General features: G+C 38.0%; 1 protein-coding gene across 1 annotated transcript in view; it reads right to left on the reverse strand.

The window, feature by feature from the left end:
- Positions 1-268: 268 nt before the first annotated feature.
- Positions 269-22,638, reverse strand: part of LOC124257404 (BDNF/NT-3 growth factors receptor-like) — a 63,212-nt gene continuing 40,842 nt past the window's right edge. Inside the window, 8 exon segments of the mRNA XM_046691452.1 lie at positions 269-5,423; positions 6,156-6,314; positions 8,503-8,676; positions 9,846-9,964; positions 11,854-12,018; positions 12,467-12,566; positions 12,568-12,825; positions 13,781-13,860. Of these exon segments, the coding sequence (XP_046547408.1) occupies positions 5,202-5,423; positions 6,156-6,314; positions 8,503-8,676; positions 9,846-9,964; positions 11,854-12,018; positions 12,467-12,566; positions 12,568-12,825; positions 13,781-13,860 (1,277 nt within the window). The 3' untranslated portion in view covers positions 269-5,201.

Raw genomic sequence — 22,638 nt, forward strand, 5'->3', positions numbered from 1 at the left:
TGAACATGAGGTATACACGTATAATGAATAGAACAAAGCCTCTCCCTTTCCTAGACCAATGACGTACGAGTATAAACAGACGTTCATTTATTATGTAAGGTAAAGTATTTGAGGCACGTATTAGAAGAAACTATTGGTGGATATTTATTTATCGAATGTATGTTATAAGATGATCTTGGTGAGCGAAATAAACACAGCTACGTAGATCGACAAAACGGGATAGGCAGAATATACAGTCTTCGATATACAACTATAAAAGAAGACGATGTATGATAATAATGTCTTTATTGGACACATGTATATGTTACAACTTGAGTGAGACTTTGGAAAGTCACCAAAGATCCTATGAGCACAGACAGTATACAATACGATATTGTGACTAATCTGGATTCATGTATATACATATACACAATTACATAACATACTGTAACAAGTTAATTCAACAATGTACTATAACGTTAAAGAGATGTCTGCATTGCATGCAAATAAATAAATGAAACATTTTTCTTCACCCTCTCAGTTCTAAATTGTAAACCCTCACCATAATTTTTTCATTGACATTTAAAAGATGGAAAAACACAAAAGTCCTAAAACGAATATTATATTTTGTTTCAGGATAATTCTTTGCCATGACGTTCCAAGACTGCTTCTGTTCCTATCATCAGATGAAGGGAACAAGAAGCAGCCTTGAAACATATGTCATCTTGACCCTTAAAGGTAGCACTATATATAACGAAACCTGCGTTATATTATACAGGAAAATGAACATGCCTAAGCTATCATACCACCAGGTGAATATGAGAAAGGTTAAGTATGAAATATGACGATGCCCCAATTGACAAAGACAACTTAAAAAAACACAGTAAATGCAGACATACATCATAAGTTTGATTGTGGTGTGAAATTTAAATGGACGTTTTGTGACTTCATAAACTTGATAATGTTCTAAGCCTTGAATATGAATGGAACCAGAAGATACTGATTTATCATTTCATACGTATATCTTTCTAATAAAAACTAAGCTGGTAGTCGGTGTACACTGTCCAAAAAGTCGGTATTCTTGGCGTTCAACAAAAATACAAATTTTATCCTGAATTTGATCACAGTGAATTTTAATCAAAGTACCGTGCACCTGCAGTTGTAATTAGCACGGTGAGCCAGTATTATTACGTGACTAAACCAAATGGAAAAAGTATGGAATACACCAAGCACAGTTTTTGGCCATATGACATGTCAAAGCATATGGACACCCAGTGGTTAAAAATGAAACTTCTTACATTGAATATAATCTAACAAAATTCACTTTTCGTGAACGTCAATATACGTCTTCAGTTATGATACAGAAAAGGCAATTTCCCCACAATCTACATTTTTAGTCAATTAATACTGAACTGGAGAATATTACATAACGTAAACTTTGCTGAACGCTCCTTATATGTTCAAATATGAAATGCATTATGCAGAAATGAAATGTGCCAATGCTACTATGAATGACTCCTTATATATCAATGTAGTTATATTTTGGCATTCAGAATATACTGACAGCATATTTAGTTTGAGTGATTACTGTCAGAAAATATTTTGTGTTTCATTTGAGCATTGAACAGTGTAGATGGCAAGATCAATTATCACTGCAATTTGTTGTAAGCACGGTACTGTGACCTTCAACGACTAACAACATCCTACAATTTTGTATTCGAACGAATGTATAACTGGATAACAACTGTACACATTCACGGCATGAGTGGCTTTCATTTTCTTTTTATCATAAGGTTACGAAGACGAAAATATTCATGAAATCATTGATGCGTTATAAGTCAATTAATTATTTTCATTGTCTCATGTCTACCGCGTGATATCATTTAGTTTTGATTTTCACTACTTAATCCTGGTTACTTCTCAAAATTGAACTTTTAGCACAACTTGAACGAATTCAGTTTCCTCATAAGTTAAACTTGTGCTGCAATGTTAACCCTTTTCATCCAAACAATAACAAAAAGATACAACGACATCTTCTATTACGATGTCTAATTGCATTTACAAACACACAAACCTTGTTTATTGTTATGACAAAACACTGCAAAGCACAGATTATTAATAAGTAGTGATTAGTATGCGACTCTTTTGAAACTTTGTTTGAACTTGGTTGCAAGAAACAAGGCTTCAATAAAACGTTATGCGGGGGACACTTCCAATTTCGACACATTTGTGACAAAAATGAAGAGAGTCCTATTTTGAACTGTACCATGTGTTCCCATGTTAATTTCATGTAAACAAGTACCACGCTTTTGTGTTCGTGACAGTGTCACGCGTGGTAAACCTTTTCGCCTACAGCCGGTATCATCACAATGTGTCAGTGACTCATAAACACATTCTGATGGTGTTGTCGGAATCACATAGCTGACTCTGCGTTTTGTTGATCTTTTTATACGTAAATAGAATTGTCCACTATTATTTACTCGTAATCGCAATGCATAACGCCTCTCAAATCAAACAATTATTATTCAAATCATGGTTACCCTTAAGAATTGCCCACAAACATGACACAGTGTTATAGTAACAGGGTAATATGGCACGAAATGCAGTACAACATAAATATTATATATACACATATATTTACAGAAAATATGTACAAAATGTACATGAAACATAGTTCTAACATCAAAATGTCTCTGAAAATGAAATATCGATTTTATTGGTGGATATGTAACGGGAAGGAACCATTAATCATCATTAAAACAGCTGGTTGAGTGTACATGTAACACAAATGACATTTCAGAACATTCCCTAACATGGTTCGGAAAAGGATCCTGAAATAATGAACACATAATCACAAATGATCATGAAATATGTTCTTATTGCATGTAATCGGGCACGCTAAACGTTCACTTTTTAACAAGACATCTATATTTTCTCTCAGCGATCACGTTTTGGAAGGACAACCATATACCTCTTGTATGTTCTTGGGTGCTGTTTTCAACAGCGTCTTATGTGCATTTACTGATAATGTCGAACACATCCTGGAGTAAAGAAGATATATATATATATATATATGATTACAAATAGGAACCTCCATACTTTGTATGGTCATGACCTGAAAAATGCATCATTTTGCCCAATGATGCACTATTGAAATATCTTTAGTTTTGAGTACGTTACGTGAAGAGGTTATTTCTGCTGCTCTCGGAGCCAAATGAGGCACGTTTAGAACGATACAAGTGAAACTGTTTTACACCGTTGTCGGTTCATATCTATACATTAGTGCAATATCGTAAACATCACCCGTGTCCTATTCATTTAATTGATAAGTATTGAGGGTTTGCCCTGGATGCCACTGATCGCAAAAATGTGTTTTTTTTTGTTCTTCTTAAGGTTAGAAGAACGGGCTTCTGAAAACAAGAGGGAGGACCAGAAATGACCGGAACAAACAACACATGAAAGTGAAATGTATTTAAGTCGTAGTACGCGACACTGCCCTTCAACCTGTACTATTATGGTACATTTTATAGACTAATAGACTATGTACATCCTTCAAAAATTTATATGTTTTGACATCCGCCATTATACACGAAGAAAGGGTTGACGATATAGAGGGATAATGTTTCTTAAATATAAGAAGAGTGTTATAATATATCATGTAAAAGTCAAATGCATTCTATGCATTTCAAAACATTTTTGTACGAATCACAAACAGTTTGACTCTTCTGCAATGCAACTCACACTGCGTTCCTTGCTGTGACATCCGCTTGTCCAATATTGTCCATATTGTCCTTTTGACGCACTGGTGATGCAATTAAACAATTGACAATTGTTAGGTGTTACGTTTGTTCACTTGTGTCGTGTGAGGCCATTGTTTGTGCAAATACAGATAGGAAACAGGATGGCAAGGTGCGGATATCACCATGTAAGATTTTCAACAGAAACAAAATTGGGAGTCATATCGATCATAAAACATGTATTAAATGTAAACAAATCTACTTCACAAAGACATGTTTATCTGTACAGTAATGCAAAATGTGCTGAACCATATATGGGACTTCATAATCAAAGACAATGATAAAGACAAAACATTTTGTGTGCAGCGAACGTTGACGGAAATTCATAAAAACATCATCTTACTTGCCCCTTTACTATTTTCCCAATCTCGATAACTTTCGAAATAACACACTTTTTTGCATATAAAAAGTACATGACAATTGCCGATGTGCTTCCAGTATATTTGCCACACAAACGGGTACTGAAATGCAACGGTTTGTAGTAACATGTGGACATTATCTTAGAATCTGTTTGTAAAGTATCATCAATAAAGTTAACGTAATAATATACGATTGTGATTTGAACAGTACTTGCCACAGTTGCATGTCGTGTAGGTGATTCATATGTGTAGGAAGTTGACCGGCAAAAGACAATTTTAAAAAAGGTCATACATTTTTAAAAACCCAGCAATGACAGTTTTCCTAATATTCCACTTTGTATCAATTGTCTAATCATACGATATCACACAAGGATGGCAAAGTTTGGTTTGGTGTTACGCCTCAAGCATCAAATATATATATCAAATTCATCAAAAATGAAATCAAGCATTATATCATATGATACATGTCATTGTAAAACAAGTCAGGCCTTGTCACATCAAAAACTAATATCAGTGTAATTTTGGCACATGGTTTAATAAAAAGCTGTTTGAATCAATGTATATGGACTATACATATGTGACATATCCTAACTTCGAGCGACAAAGATATAAATGATTAAGCAAGGATGCACCACTGAAGCAAGTCGCGTGCATGACCGAAAATATATTTGGTAATTTGGTAAATATACGTCATGGTGGGAAGACTACTTATGCTTCATAACATGTGTATTGATTGATTGCTTAATGTTCTTTTACTGTCAAAATGCATTGCTCTGTAGAATAATTGCCATATCGGACTACAACGATGAAAAAAACCCAAGTATATTATTTTTTGTGTTTTCAATTACTGTACTGTAAACACGCCATACATTATGTGTCATTTTACAACACAATTGTCATTGTGCCATAAAGAAACATCACTTCTGACAACAATACCCAAAGGTCAACTTCATCTTATCATCGGACGAGGTACCAAGAGAAGACAACTCTCATAAATCATTTTGCCATTTCTCAGTCTTGATATGCATACTATGAACCTCCAAAGCAAGCAAAATATGTGTGAATCCTACGCCACTACCTCTGCAATAGAAGCAGAATCTACTGACTTCTCTTCTTCCTCGTTGAGGACCACTTTTTTGTTGTATTCCACTAATAAACTGTGTATTTTTTCAAAGGTAAACCTCTCCTTTGGTTCCTGTTTCCAACTGCCTACCATGATATTGTGTATTGCAGTCGGACAGTCTTCGGGGCGCTGCAGGTAGATCTTTTCATCCAGAAAACGAATAACCTGAAATGAAAATGTTTTTGGAACCTAGGATGTTTGCGTTTCTCAGATTTTGACTGCAAGAGCATCTGCTACACACAGATCAAAATCCTTTTAATTTTCATAAGAGCAAATGAGTGAGCTAATATTGCTGAACGCCAGATCAGCAAATTTTGCAGCTATTCGCGGCAACCATAAACAGAACTTGCAAATGAAATATAATGTGAATACACAATATCATTTAGAAAGTGGTCAAATGTAACATGTGATATATATGGGAATACGCTTTCATATAAAGTACAGACTCTGGTACTTTTTTAAGGAAATCGAACCCACACTCTCATCGTCAGTCTTGGGAATCTAGCCGTAGAAGCTGCGATGGCTAAGTGGGTTAGGTTGCTGAACTTTGTGTGCTGGCGAACAGGTGATCGACTGTGACAATCTGGGTTCGAATCCCTCAATCCTCAACCTAACAAAAGTACTAGAATCATGAAAGTGTAATCCCAAATATAACATGTGAAATAAAGCGTGCTGTACTCCAGATCAGAGGATGGAGAGGCTTTAAGGGCACAACCCAAACTTCGATTCAAAAGAATGTTTATTTGGACAAATCATGGATTAGAACCATCGACAACCGTGTAAAGACTGCCGACTGATTGACCACTTACATAACGTACAAATCAAAAGAATATACATGCAAACTGTTGCTTTGGTAACAAAATTACGTTAAAGCATTGCATTTCCTATATGACTCACCTCCTCGTTAGAATGTCCGTAGTAGGGTTGGCGACCGCAGCTGAATATCTCCCATAACACCACACCAAAGGCCCATACATCCGACTCACTGGTAAAGCGGCCATACTTAACACTCTCGGGAGACATCCATCGCACTGGCAGCATCCTGCTTCCGCCAATCTGGAACCAGAGCCATCGAGATTTAGAAATGAGGGTCTGTCCACATGACAAACCACAGTCACAGCATATCGCAAAGAGTCTGAACTGTTGGCTGTGACAAACTGTTAGTCTTTGTGGTTTTCGGCAAATATACATGACTTTGTTCCCGCTCTCCGTAATGCGAGTATGTCCCTTCATCAAATGCCTATATCTCCTTGATATATGCTCGAGCTCTTTAGGGGAACATGAACTTTCAATTTGGATAGGAAGTACAAGCGTTAAAAGTTTCAAAGATAGACATCTTATGGACTCACCATCATTCTCCTTTATCACCCTAAGCATAACGCATCCCCATACAAATGTGTGGGGTGTCAGTCTTGATTTTGACGGTTTTCAAGAAGGTCGATAAATCACTGTAGACCATTAATTTTGACAATCATCTTGCATCACACAGTTGTTACTGTTTGTTTCTAGCCATTTTATTTGTTTTAAAATGAAAATTGTACACATGCAAACTTCACGTCATACACCAGTCATCATTCAAGAGCGAGTACTGTACAAACAACTATGGTCATAAGGAAGTGCAAGTGGTGATGCACTCTCAAAACATTCATTATTATATCAACATTGGGTTGAACCAGATATATCTCCCAAGATTTTCAATTGTAAATTAAAAATGAAGTTCCCATACTTTTTTAAATGAGTATATATATAATGCCAGTCATTAACTTGCTTCAGGGTCAACCCATAATCAGAGTCCGCTGATAGTGGGCTTTATTGCTGCATTAGCTCCAGTTATTATCGTTTTTTCATCAAAGTTTTTTTGGGTTGGTTTCATGACCATTGTAAAGGTGTCGGGCGTCTTTAGACTTTACCGGGGCGGTGGGGTAGGCTAATGGTTAAAGCGTCGGCTCGTCACGCTGACGACCCGGGTTCAAATTCCCACATGGGCAAAATGTGTGAAGCCCATTTATGGTGTCCCCCGCCGTGATATTGCTGGAATATTGCTAAAAGCGGCGTAAAACCCAACTCACTCAATCACTCACTCACTCACTCTCTTTAGACTTTACCCGTGAAGATCCGGTTTAGAACTCTTCCTTAGCAACCCATGCATGTCGTAAGAGACGACTAACGGGATCGGGTGGTCAGGCTCGCTGGCTTGGTTGACACATGTCATCATATCCCGATTGCGTAGATTGATGCCCATGCTTTTGATCATTGGATTGTCTGGTTCAGACTCGATTATTTACAGACCGCCGCCATATATAGCTGGAATATTGCTGAGTGCGGCGTAAAACTAAACTCACTCATTATAACGTAAGCTACAATGGATTGAATAACAGCATGCCGTTGTAGGTTTAAAGTGTCGCAACGAATTGCGACGTTAAACAACAAACCAACCTGCTAACTTTCGGCTTTAATCCAATATGGACACCACAAGGAACTTAAATCAAGGCCTCGTTGATCCCCCAAACTGAGACACGTTTATAACTTGAGACTCTTTGGACTATTGAGGATATCAAGCTCAAACGCTGAGATGAAGGGTGAAGCAAATTGACATAACTTTTTGGATATCTTTGGGATAGTGAACTTCAGTTAAAATTAACTTTTTTGGCATAACATTCATTAAAACCCACACGTCGATTTAACCTTGATTCCCATCGTACTGAGAGACATTCTTTAGGATACCAAATGGTCCTAGAATATAACTTGAATATGAAGTATGTACCCAGTTAACAGTTTCACGTAGTCACAACGTTACGCTCTCGTTGTTAGTCTGTGGACTCCCAGTTACGGTGTCACAACGTTGTGACCTGACGTTGTGATATCTCAGTTTTACGTAGCCACAAGGTTAAAGTTATTTTATGGTGACGTATTTACGTTGTCTTAACGTTCTATTTAACGTTAATAGTTGAATAGTTTTCCATGTAGTGACCATAAGAAACAAAGCAGCAATCCACTGCAAAGTTTATTCGTCAATTTGCTTGTTGTTTTGGTCGTGTGTTTTCTGAAGCTGAAGCTGAAGCTGAATAGTGAAAGGTTTTACAGAAAACTCTGTGGCACCAAGTTATAAAAAGTTGTTGTGACGTTGTGAGGAGCCCAGAGCATAACGTTTCTATACGTAAATTTACAAAGTTGCAAATGTCTAATATAAAGCTGATGAGGATACAGACTATGAGTTTGATAAAAATATATGTTAAAGACTTACTTTGTAATAGTCGCAAGTGTATATGTCACGGGACATTCCAAAGTCCGAAATTTTGACCACTAGACCTTCGCCAACAAGACAGTTTCTTGTTGCAAGGTCTCTGTGTACAAAGTGTTGAGAGGTCAGGTAGGCCATGCCATTTGCGATCTGGGTCGATATGTCGACCAAGTCATTCTGAAACATACCACATCATATCTGATAAATAATGTTTTATTGGCAAGTGCAGAACACATAAGCAAAAACATACTACGCATAAAGTATCAATAAATATTCTGAAATAGATATTCAACTTCAGCATAAAGAAATAAAAAAAGAGAAATAAAATCTGAAAAAACGTTTTTGCTTGTAAGAAATCTTAACAAATCTTTTCTTTTCAACACTGTCCTAGTTCTAAAAAAATATTTCAAATATAATTTCAACATTCAGATATTACACAAGCTTCTTCGCAAATGAAATTGTGTTCCTTTCCTTGCGTGGAAACACAAATATAACACTGAATTAAGGTTTCTTTGGTCTTATCGATTTAGGTTCCGAAATTTTCTACCAGACAGCATTTTCCACTTGGATTGTTCCGGCATATCATGGCTTCGCTTTTGTTTTCTCGAGGAGGCTTAAACATCAATTCCTTCTCTGCCTCAACAGGTACCAAATATGGTGAGAAAAATCGATCACTTCCGGTGAAGAATTGCCGCCAGATGGCGACACATGTTTCCTGTTTTATGTAAAAGTCGCGTATCTTCCGCATGATAAGGACTTTAGCGAGACCTAATAGTGAGGGCGATAATGATTGTTGTTTATATATGACTCCAACCTGTATTATTATATGATCATGTTCTGAGGAAAAGTGTAGATTTACTTGTTATTAACGGGTCCTTATTACGTTAATAGCAGTAAGAATTAGTTTTATCTTTGTTGCAGCAAGGAAATCTATCCCAATTTCGATAAAGATATTCGTTTATGTCTTTGATTTCCATATAGTCATCAACCTTTATGACTACATTACATACTACAAAGGCAGCAGGAAGCTGCAATCACTAGAACTGAACCCCACAACTAGTCATTCTGCGTGAAACGATGCAACATTTAAGCCGCCCTCCATTTACAGATTTTACGCATCAACAAATGTGTTAATTACTGGCTTAATGAACCTATTGTGATCAAAGAAAGTTGTCCTGTTATTCTAAATCAGTAACGTCAATCATAGAAATTGCAAGCGTAGTTGCAGCGCAAATAATTTTAAGCCAACTTCCACACGCTATCACGTTATATTGTTTAATGCATTTCTCCACGGAGAGTAATACGTCGGTCAGCGTCCTGGCATATAGGTTTAATTGAAGCCTTACCTTCTGTAACACAACACAGTCGTCAGTTTTTCTCAGAATAGGATCATTCTTTCGGAGAAGTTCAGCAAGATCTCCATATTCCATATACTCAAACACCATATATGGACTTTGGCCCACATCTGAAAAAGCAAATTTACAAAGACCGATTCAAAAGGCATTTTTACTTCTTAAAGCGGCGTAAAACGATACTCCTCATTCACTCATTATTACCTTTGTGCCATTAACGCTTGGTTCCATGAGTAATTCTATACTTCCCATCAAAAGTTTAGACTCACTAGTGTAAATATAGCCACTTACTTCAGGCAACTGTTCTAAACCAAATTTTGCAAAATATTCCATACTGTTTAAAGCACTGGTTACAGATGAACTGATGTATTGTAAAATATATTCGAAACATTGAGTATAGTCGTGAGTTCAATGATAAAAATTAGTGAAAATTGGCCAATTCTTCACAAAACTTTACACCAAAACGCAGCTATGCACATGCAAGATATTTGCACATGCTTTTCAGCAATTTGATGCATGGTTCTCGTGCAGTTCAACTGCATTAGGTTTAGATGCTTGATTGGCATTTTAGAAGATGATATTTGATGAACATAGAGATTTTTTCTGGGTTACATCTTCTTTTTATTCTCGAGTACAACGTTTCAGGGCTTGTTCTGGCCCCATCATCAGGTAAAACCCTGATGATGGGGCCAGAACAAGCCCTGAAACGTTGTACTCGAGAATAAAAAGAAGATGTAACCCAGAAAAAATCTCTATGCATTAGGTTTGCAGTTGGTTCCCCCAAGTTAGTGGAGAAATCAATCTTCGATGTAACCATATATATATACAAACCATATAGTGAGTGGTTTAAGTGAGTCTAAATATTTGATGGGAAGTATATTATAAATTTCCGAATACTATTAAGTCCTTCAAAATTTAAATTCTTGGTACCATTCACATATATTTTCAGAGCTCTTGAGCATCCCTACCTAACCTTTCGGAAAATATTGAAATTGATGTTGCTGCGGAAAACACGTATCGCTGTTGAGGATGTTTGTTTTGCACGTGGCTTTGAGAACTATATCAGTAATATTAGCGCTTGTCAGCGTTTACTGCTCTGTAGAAACACCAAAGCCAACAAAGACCAAGAACCCTCGTAAATCTGGTATTCACAGCAAACCATCGGATGGTTCTGGCACACTTAATTCTACACATCAAATGCATGCAATCGTTCGTAAGTAAGTGCACAGTTGTGCACATGTATTCGACACATTTCTTCCTGTTCCTGTAAACAGGTAGTTATTATTTAAACCATCCATTCAATAAACATGCACATGTTAAAGGGGCTTTAAGAATGTCGCAATCAATTCTCTCACAGACATTCCAAAGCGTCACAGCTGTATGCATATATTCTTACCAAAGATCTAAAGCCTCTGTGACCCCAATTCCCTCAGCCAGAAATGTAATACAGGAATTAAGCCTACTGGCGCCTTCCCACTCTAGCAGTAATTCTCGCGTGAGGTAGAAGTTTGGCCGAGATGTTTTCCTATTCAAAGGTAATGTCATTTCCTATTTTGTCACTGATCCTTGTCAGATGTAATTGGCAAAAAGTGTTCATATCTATTTTCAACGTATTTGGTCATTTGTACTCTGCAGATGTTTATGGTGTTCAAAGCGGTCTTTTTAACAGAGATATTGACACGATATAGGCTATTGGATGTTTGGTTGCGGGTGGCAATATATACTAATGGATCTATTCTTCATCACAAAGTATTACTGTCACCTTACTATCATTTACAAGCAAAATGTTTGTTGTTAAAATCCAAATATACTTGCCGGAGATAAATTTCGATGCTCGCAGTTAAAAAGGTAGCACATGTTATATTTTGGGATTACGCTTTCTTAGTAAAGTACAGATTCCAGTACTTATTGTTGGTTTGAGTCCCATCCGGGATGACCTTTGAGTTTATATGATGTAAAATCACATATAAAAACTTTTACATAACAGTTCCCACCAACTTACTTTGGGTTACAACGCCAATAAGGCGCAGTATGTTGTCATGGTCGAAAGCGCTCATTATCTCCACCTCTCGTTCAAAATCCGCTCTAATTTCACTGCACACGCCATCCTTCAGGACCTTCACTGCAACCTTTGTTTCACAGTTGGTCTCCGTGTTGAACAGGTTACCTATAGTATATAACAATGGTGGTAAGGTTCTCTGGTTGTTGGATGTATGTTCACTGACCTTAGTTATGTCGAAGTCAATTGAACCATTTTGGGACACCCATGTGTCGATATTAATCAGAATGTCAGATTATACATACGATGTAGCGACAGTTATGTTACTAGACGATATATAGAGATATAATGAGTATAAAATAACTTGGATTCGTACGAAAAGAAATTTTGTGTTCCAAAACCTAAAAACTTACTGAAAAAGCCCCCCATCAACCGCCCCCCCCCCACAAAAAATAATTTAAAATAAACAAAAACAACAACAACCCACCCCCCAAACCGAGCAGTTTCGTATTGAGCAGTGGAAATCGTTGTGATGTACAATTAAAATGTTACATATGTATTGTAAGTTCAACTGATAGTTAAGCGTATTTATTTTCTAAACTTATAGATCGCTTACCTTTAAAAACCTGTCCAAATGCTCCTTCTCCAACCACCTCTACCAACTTGAGATGTTCCAGTGGGATTTCTCTGACGTATAGTTCCTTCCCTTCCCCCTCCATCGTGCAATGACGTGAAATATGTGGGATTTTTACTTATGATATTCATGCGTTCTAAAAGTTGGACATTGTCACTGTTCTTCACAACACCTTCTGAGCCTCGTTTTGAGTTTCTGCTGTGGCGCCATCTGCGCATGAAGACCAAGAGCAAGACGAGGAACAGGAACAGGAAGAAGCCTACCGGAAGTGCTATCTGAAGAACCCTCCAATCAGGTTCTCGCTGGATTGGTGCATTTTCAGTCAAACTGGACATGGTAGTCTGAGAAACAAACCAGCTATTATGTTTTCACAATGATCATGCTCGAAAATCATAAATGTGCGAGTTAATGTGAATTGTTTGAGGGTAAAAGTGGCGTAATAGCACAATGAATGTTACTGCTTTGTTTAAAGTATATTTTGCATCTATTATCGGTCACACATTTATATAACCCGTGAAGATCCGGGTTAGAATATTGATCTTCAGTAACCCATGCTTGTCGTAAGAGGTGACTAACGGGATCGGGTGGTCAGGCTCGATGACTTGGTTGACACATGTCATCGGTTCCCAATTGCGCAGATCGATGCTCATGTTGTTGATCACTGGATTGTCTGGTCCAGACTCGATTATTTACAGACCGCCGCCATATAGCTGGAATATTGCCGAGTGTGGCGTAAAACTAAACTCACTCACTCACACATTTATATCATTAGTGAAGGCTTAAAAGGAAAGCTTGTTTGTTTTTAGTCATCCTCCCTATCCCCCACTCGAACTCCTGCTGGTCCATCACCACCCCTTCAAGTTCACACCTACCAGAACTACCTTGTTTGTCTTCTGAATTAAAGCCCAATACAGCCATCCATAATTACAGATACAGTGTCCCAGTTTCACAAGGTTAATTACAACGTCTGGAGCTTGACTTGAAATAGGAACCAGGGTGACTCAGCGGCATGGGTAGTCACCAATGGCCCAGTCAATGGCTACGATGCAGTGTTGTATCTCGATGGTGTTTTAGAAGTGTGTGATGGTGAGTTTCGAATCCCGGTTGCTAACGTTATAATAGACATGCTCGTGACCACAGGTTTAAAAAAAAAGCGGTAGACGACAAAGATGTTCATCCCTTCTGGCTTTTCCCCATATCAAGATGGTCAACACGCAATTCTAAAACTAAAATTCAGAGTAAGTATATGGACATAAAGTCAAACGTTCACATGCCAATAATGAAATGATATCTTACGTTTGCTGTGCTTGCCTGTCCATGTTTGACGATGTTATGCAGCTGATCATTGTTGATGATTTCAGGAGACCCGTTGTGAGCTGTGAAGAATGACAAGATAATATAATTCTTTTAAATTGTGTGTTTGCACAATTTGTAACAAAAATTCAAAAATATCTCGTGTTGCTGTTGGAAGTAATGGCATTACGTGTCATAGGTGTTTTCAGATATTTTACACGTTTGAAGGCTGGTAAGAGAACCTTCAAAGATCAAATAAGTCTCTCTCAAAGTATCTGTTTACTGGCAGTATGTTGAAATTGGCAACAACAGAAGATAATCTCCGATATCTTCCGAATCAAATTATCTTGCGTGTACAGGGGACAGAGTAATTACAAATATCAGTGATAGAACATCAGTTCTGGTGTTCGCCAAATGGGACACTTCTCCACCTCTGACGTACCGAGAAATATGGACGCCATAACCTTATACTGATGATATAGTGCTCGACATGAAGAGAAAATGCGGTACAACAACAATCCTTTTGAATTTATTCTCTCAAATATGAAATTTCAATCAACAAATGAATCTATGACAAACTTTAAGGTTATTGTATCATTATTTTACATGATTCTCCATTTCATCTCCTGACAGATATTTTGCTCTGGATACAATTCGATCTGAGTATATTTCGCCAAGTGAACTTGGACCCATCATTGAGCAATCTATATGACTGTTCTTGAGCCTGTCAGCTTCATGTCTTTACCAGTTTGGTTGGTGGCAAATTTGATCTAAACAAAGCCGCCATAGAACACATATCACCAACAGAACATCCAGTTGAGTCTACATGTAAATGCAATGACTCTCAGCATCGGGAGACGTTAAACACATCGACGCTCACTGGCTTTTTGTCCTGTCCTGAAGATTATAAGGAGTAAACTATTTGATGCAACTGATATTTAAATGGTTTAGAGCAATGGTTGTCGTAATATACAACAACGGCTTGCACAACAGATAAACAGATAAAAACAAACAAACAAGCAAGAAAACACATAAAAAAACAAACATGATTCTTCGCTGAAAACAAATGATTCTATCATACATGGCTGCATTGTCTGAAAGGGAATGGAAGGATAATCCAAATATATTTGAAGCGATGATTATTGTCATTATGTAAATATGCTCTCAAAGAAGTCATCAGCCATCCATTCATATACTTTCCCCCACTATTTGGGTAGGTGGGTTAGCCTTGTGGTTAAAACATTATCTCGCCACGCCCAAGACCCGGGTTCCATTCCAAAGTGTGTACCATGAGTGAAGACCATTTCAGGTGTCCCCTACCGTGGTATTGCTGGAACGTTACTAAAACAATCTTCACTCACTGACACCAGATAAAGAAGGCGTACAAGCAAGTACGTAATTCCTTAAATTCTTCCTTTAATTTCACTGATAATCATGTAAAAATGAAGCCCTCTATCGGTAAATCAATTGTGATTATGAATAAAGGTTTTACTCCAAATTTAGCCTGGAATGTAATAGCCTCTGTTATTAATATATACTCATGCCAATAATGGTTGTCACACCCTCCCCACCCCACCCCACACCTCACACCCCACCCACACCCACTCTCCAATTAAAAGAATTGAAGGGGGTGACAACCATTATTGGCATGAGTATATGTTTACTGAACGCCGTCACACAACGTTTAAATACATGACCTTTTGGAATGCTAACTGATGACGCAATGTTCAGGTAAATGTAATATACACCAGCCAGTGCCAGATTACTCTGTGAAATAGGCATCAAAAGACCATTGGTTCACATGAGACACACTTCTTTTGATGCTATGAAAAACAGATCCTCCTCTCGACCGCTTGAAGGCGATTCTATGCAATTAATCCGATAATGAAACAGCGTTTCACAGACTCTCAAAGGAATTCCATGTTCATTTAATATGATGACAGTATAACATGAGAGAGTACGCGGTGGACCATATAATAATAAAAAGCAGTGTAAAATGACCATATACACAAGAGGTGTCCTGTACCTAAGTATGGTTGTGGAACCAGATTGTGAATACAGCCCTTATGTGAATGTGAATGTGAAATCCTGACCATTATTTGGCCGGTTCTTGCGGCATATCACCACTGTACAGATCATATTACATTACCGGATAATCAATGGAACATCTTCACTAGAATATTGCAGACCATGGCAAAGGACATGTTCAAATACATGTCATGCAATATTCACTCTTTCTGTAATTTGGATTTTGCCTGAATAACTAACAAGTGTTCATAAATCACTCTCACATAGTGATGAGACCAAGTGTTCACGAAAACTCAACAAATTCTGACCCATCTGTCACAAAAACATCAACTATTCAACTATGAAAAAAAAGAAATATCTGATACAAGTTACAATAAGGAATTGCATCACACATCATTCTGACACTGATATGTCAATTGACTGACTGACTGACTGAGTTTGGTTTTACGCCGCTTTTAGCAATATTCCAGCAATATCACGGCGGGGCACACCAGAAATGGGCTTCACTCATTGTACCCATGAGGGGATTCGAACCCGGGTCTTCGGCGTGACGAGCCAATGCTTTAACAACTAGACTACCCCACCGCCCTGTGTCAATTGAAAAAAGTTACTATGGCCTTGAATGTTGTAACAAGAATTAAACACTTTTGAGCAAATGACACTATTTGAAACCTTTCTAGAAAGGGCATGCTCGGCTGTACCTCAAAAGTAATGTAAACACTTGTTTGGCGGTGTCTGCTTGAGTATTGCTCGGGAAAGCTGAATATTGGGAAGCGGAAGCTATCCCACTTGTGCTACGGTCTTGGTGAGAGTAATCGTCACTCTGAACACGAACGCTTACATCTAAATGTAACGGAAAAGAAGCGCTTCACTAGTCTCTCTTATTTCTTGCTCAGATCGATACATCATTGGAAGAAAAAATGGCTAAATGACCATCATTGAATCACAGCAGATAATTGTAGATTAGTAAACATATTAGTAAGTAAGCATCTTGCCCAAAGTCACTTGTTTCGTTTCTTGTTTTCATTTTGCCAATCCGAGCAGAAAGTCTCATTCGTATGCATAACAAACAGAGCAGAGAGAAGAGATGGGGAACAAGACTTGGGTCCGGAGGATGTCTACTACTTTCCTTGACGTTCTATCCCCAAATTCCCCATAGGTGTTACATGTGAGAGACTCCCGAGTTTCACTAATTAAACTTCATCAAGGGATTCTCGGATAGAATTGTACGTCAGCAAATTTGCATGTCGTAGCGAGTGATTTTATGGATTGAATGGTCTGGTGTAACTGACTTTATATGGAGAACTAATCTGCAGTTGAACTATAGTGGTAATGTGGCAATGTCATGCACGGTATGTGATACACAACTTGTTATAAATACAATTTGTTTTGTTTGAACGTATTTGTCAACAGTGTTAGAGACCTGAAAAATATAATAAAATCATTCACATTGAAATGCAGATATTAGATGTCATCAAGAACAACGGAGCAATGCATGTAAAAGGACGTTTTGATGCAATCAGGGATCATCGTGATCAAATGGATTTTTTTGTACAAAATAGAAATGTATGATAGTAATCAGGCTGTCTATATGCAGATACATTCGCGAGAAACATCCAGATACACCAGCCTAAAGCTGATGGGATTTTATAAGAACAATCCATTTTTATTCGTTTGCAGCGGTTCATAAATCCTGCGTGGATGGTTACTGCTATACGAGAGGAAATTGTATCAAACGCCTCTGTTAGGCATATTCCAGTAATGTCATGGCGGTTCAAGGTATCTGAGTGTGCATCAGGTACATCGCTGTAGAATGACACAAAATCAGCCCATTCACAGAACCTGACCGACGATTCCTATTAAAGTATGTCCTTACGATTAGCTTGAGACATTAGAGACCTATACTGACCTCTTGACCTATTTGTTACACATATACGTTAAGTAGCTCAAATAAAATGTTGAAAAAGGGCATTGTTTAACTGTTACCTTGACAACATGCAGGTGTCTCTCTCATCCATTACTATATTTAGGTTAACGAAACCGTAGGATTTTAGTTTACGTCTTGAAGTGTCCTCCAAAGATCAGGAGATGTATTATCATATTTTTTATGATTTTTCCAGGCCAACTTGCAAAGGGATTAAAACAAAACCATTCAGATTTAACCAAGAACAAAGGAAATGTGTACTGAAACTGTAACTGAAATAATGACTACAATTTTGGAATGATTACAGAATTTAAATGATACCTGTCTTCAGTTTCAGTAAACATTGTTTAAATGAGGATGTTGCCAAAAGAACGCTGTGAGTCTTTGGTTTCTCGTACGTTTGTAACAATTCAGTTAAGAAAAACACATATTAACTGGCCAACATCACCAATTATTTACATTTACATACACAGGGAATATAAATATGTAAAGGCTTTCACTGCACTGGCAATACGACCATGGATATCTTGCCAACAATGTCAGTTTCTGTGCTGCAAAAGACAACATGTGAAGAAAATAAGGCATGCTCTCTGGAACAACTGATGGAGTTGCCAGTGTTTTATCACAGCCTGTATTCGTAACTGATCATCACCTGACAGCAAACATTCAAACCAACCCCGAGAAATAACGCCTCTGTATCTTGCAGTAGATTTCTCCATGTTTGAAAAGTGTCCATGAGAAAGCATGGGACGATTGATTCATCCCTATCATACAGTAACAAGGGGCCACATGTCTCAATGGTATTGCAGGATCCATTCAAAACTCGTCTCATTAGTTTGAGAACCCACTGCAATAGACGCTCAACGACTATCAAAGATTGGTTCTGTTTTGCCCTTTAGAGTCTGATGAGCTGCACTGTTCGAAGTTCACGGGGAGGTAGGTTGTCTTGTATGCGAACAGCAGACAGCACTGATGGCACTTGTTTCCTTGACCCGAGGCTATTATATATAGAATCTGCACATGGGAGTATTGGCCGGCTAGACATATTGCTGTAGTTATGGTTAAGCGTCTGACATAAGGAAGGGCTGATTGATCGACTTCAGCATACCTATGGCTCATCCATGCTCATAATCGGATACTTGGGGCAGTGTCTGATACGTCTTGCTTAATAACATTGTCTATCTGTGTTAGCATGCTGACTTGCCATGCCTTCCATGCACTCATCAAGATAGAGCAGTTCCATAATCTAATACACACATGAAGAGCACGCGTGGGCAGGTTGTTTGTTGGTTCCAAAACGTGCCATATTTCTTTGATTGCGTGTTCGAATCCACGATGTGACAATATTATGATCATTGGTTTGTCAACCTAAATACCCATCCTCACAAATTTACCAAAATAAGCGTCCGGAGCTAACTCGCGTCGGGCTTTACTCCTGATCTAAGCATGGAATCAAACGTCAATCCCCCACATACTATGGTATGAGGTACAAAAATGTGTCTGTATGAATATCACAATATTCCTTCCATAACTCTTTATGCGTATAATATGTTTAATACAAATGTATCAAACTAACCTACACTTCTGTGAAAGAACGGACAGTAGGGGAGGCTACCAAACAATTTGCACAAAAATGTCACAACCGGAAAACAAAAACATAGGATTTGACCACACTGCCATAATGTGGGACAGACTACCGCTGTGCCAGTCAGAGCCTTTGATGACAGAGATTACATATCCATATGACGAAAGTCGACATTTAATCGCACATTGGTGATTCTAACCTCGACATCTGAAAGAAACCAGTATCGACATTTTACCCTTTCCCTTGCCAATCCTATTCTGACAAGCGCAGTTGATAGATTCTTTAGTTATAAGACTAGATGCGAATACCGATTGGACAAGCAAAGAACAACAGGAAAGTATTCAAGGGGGATTAGGGGGTTCTCGAGACATCTCAAACACCATTTGTATCGATTTTCCTCCCAGTCCTGTGTTTATCATGTTCCTATCTGCCATTGCAGACTGTTTTACACGCTGCGATCCGAACTGGGTCATACAGCGGCCTCACAAGTTGCAGCCTGATTTGGGTTGTGAACTCGCTAAGGAAATTAGTTTATATACATTGTTAGAAGAAAAAACAGAATCTCGTAATGCAATTTATATCTACATCATGTGATTACAGGCTTAAAACATCGACCTAGTTTCACTGACCAGATTACCTTCTAAACCATTCTAGGTTAATCAAGTCATTTGATGTCGTAAAAATGATATTCAACAGTTTTGGTTTTCAAAATGCACCTTACAGTGGGGAACGCCTACTTACGATTATTGGGAATATAAGTCAGTATATGTTGAACAAGTAGGAGACGATGCTCAGAGTATATTTAACAAAGTACATCTCAAGTGACCCCTTGCGCATATTTCAAGGATCTCAATACGAAGTGGTTTATCGTTTCGACATGGCTTTTGGATGCAATTATAATAAACTAATTATTGCACATTTATTTTTCTATTCGAATTTATCTTGAGATATCAATGGTGAAAATGCCCAATATATCACGTGGACCTTTCGAAAACGTTGTGTTTAGTTGATTGGCAGACTGGGGTTTACTATAGTCGATGACTCGAATACGTTTATGAGACTCTGGAAAAGTATTCTGTAACAAGCATACGCTTTCTTCAAGCATCTTGTGATATATAAATACTGAATGGGGCCATTTAACAGTGACATGATTATTACCTGATTTGTCACTCGATATCTCTTAAAATAGTCTCTTTGAACTTAATCTTAAAAACATTCTTGAATCTGCGATCTTTCCAATATTTTATTATATAATAATAGTAATTCGTTAAGCGACTCAAACGTGTTTGATCCAATCAAAAGCTGATCTCATCATTTGCCCACACACTGTGGTTTGATTAAGAGCTTAATGCACCTTACTGATATTCACTGCATTGCACGTTAGGAAATATTTTGGGATATATTTTGGGACATGTTTCATGAAATGATTAATTCATGCTAACACACATTGCCTTTAATAAGGGCGAATGGTCTTTTCACTGAAAAACAATATTTATCTGCAATGGCAATTCATTCATTCGCTCACTCGTTCGTTCGTTTGTTAATCAGTCAATCAGTCCTGCGTTCATTCTTTCATTCATTACAGTGGATATGTCGACTGTTTTAGTCAGCAGCGGAGAAGTCAAGAACCTCAGCGCAGACAGACCGCAATGAATGATCATTATACATTTTCTACAGACAGACCAGACAACGAATCGAACGTATATTCCCAGGAGTCACTAATCAACTGACCTCAAGGAGAAACATCTGAATTATTACTGCTGGAGAAGGTTCGTGCTCTCTGATACTATGATCACCAATAGCATTATACTTAACGTTGATGTTGTAACTCATAACACTTGGACAAAGGTCTTCATTGAAGCCATTGGTGGATGCGTGCGAATAACTAGCTAGACTGATTCGTAATTCTGATTACTTTTACCATCACAAGTGATGGTATGATTAATAGTGATTACTATACCAGTATTCATTAAAGCCTTTAGTATTAAAAGGGCGTCCTGGTAACTAGAAGGCCGTTTTGTAACCCTATTCGAGCTCACTGCAATCCAGTGATATTCTGATAATTCATATTGGTATAATTGATAACATGAAAGAACATCCTTGTGTAGATATTGCATCTGTCGTTGGCAGTGCGGGCAAACAACTAACGCATCGACATGGAGTCATTAATTTGAATTCGTGTGCATGTCAGAAACAAATTATCTGGTGCCCTTTTACAGACATTATCAAGACTTATAACAAGGTCAGTGACAAGTGTATTAACATGGGCTCGAGGTTCGTGGGTTATGCGATTAATGGCACAGACAAAATAGTACTCTATCGCGGGATGGTGGAATTGATAAGGACAGGCATGCGTGCCACACTACATTAGTAGAGACAGCTTCCTAGGAACCTTGAACCAAGCTTTGCTCCGACAGTAAGAGTTCAACATCACCTTTGACTGAAATGAGGATCGGATGGCCAAAACCAGAGTGTATTGATGCTGATAAATGAGCATCAAGAAGAACATCCTCAGCTTGCGTACTTCCGTGTCATCGTAAATGATGGCATGAACCGATCTTCTTACTCGAAGCCTTACAGGAAGATGTACATAAATCAGCATTAGTGGCACGGCTTTCCTGTGTGTTAAAATACAACTGCAACAGCGCTAAGGAGTTGAGATGCTGCACAGGGCCATATCAATGATGTTTGCTGACATACTGTTGCAAGATGTTGCATGTACTTTTAGATGGATCTTCATCTCTTCGTTAGGGGCTGTGGGGTAGCCTAGTGGATAAAGCGTTTGCTCGTCACGTCTAAGACCCGGGTTGGATTCCCCACATGGGTACAATGTGTGAAGCCCATTTCTGGTGTATTGATGCAATATTGCTAAAAGGTGGCGTAAAACTAAATTCACTCAATCACTCATTTCTTCATCGATTTTTATGACAGTATCCCAAGAATGATGTAAAGCTCAAATGGGGATTCACAATTTGACTCATGACAGATTGGCAACCATCATATTTACATGCTCATTTCATCAACCACTAATCTGTATAACACAGACTTTAATATTCACATGTTGCAGTGATATGGATGTATAATTGCTGTCTGATGTGACACATGGATTAATTCCCTTGCCAAATCACCCATTCAATCACTGAAATGGTTGATACCCACCCTGCTGCCGTACAAAACCCTTGCACGCCTGAAACAATATATGTGGTCTTGTATGTGTTAAATGGAACATGAATCAATGTGTCTGATGAAAACAGACAGGACTTACAGAGGCTATCTCTGCACACGCAGCTTTGAAATCCAATATCAGTTCTTCCTTCAAGAGAT

This window comes from Haliotis rubra, unplaced genomic scaffold (genome assembly GCF_003918875.1).
Source record: "Haliotis rubra isolate DU_JTF1 unplaced genomic scaffold, ASM391887v1 Scf66, whole genome shotgun sequence".
NCBI lineage: Eukaryota > Metazoa > Mollusca > Gastropoda > Lepetellida > Haliotidae > Haliotis > Haliotis rubra.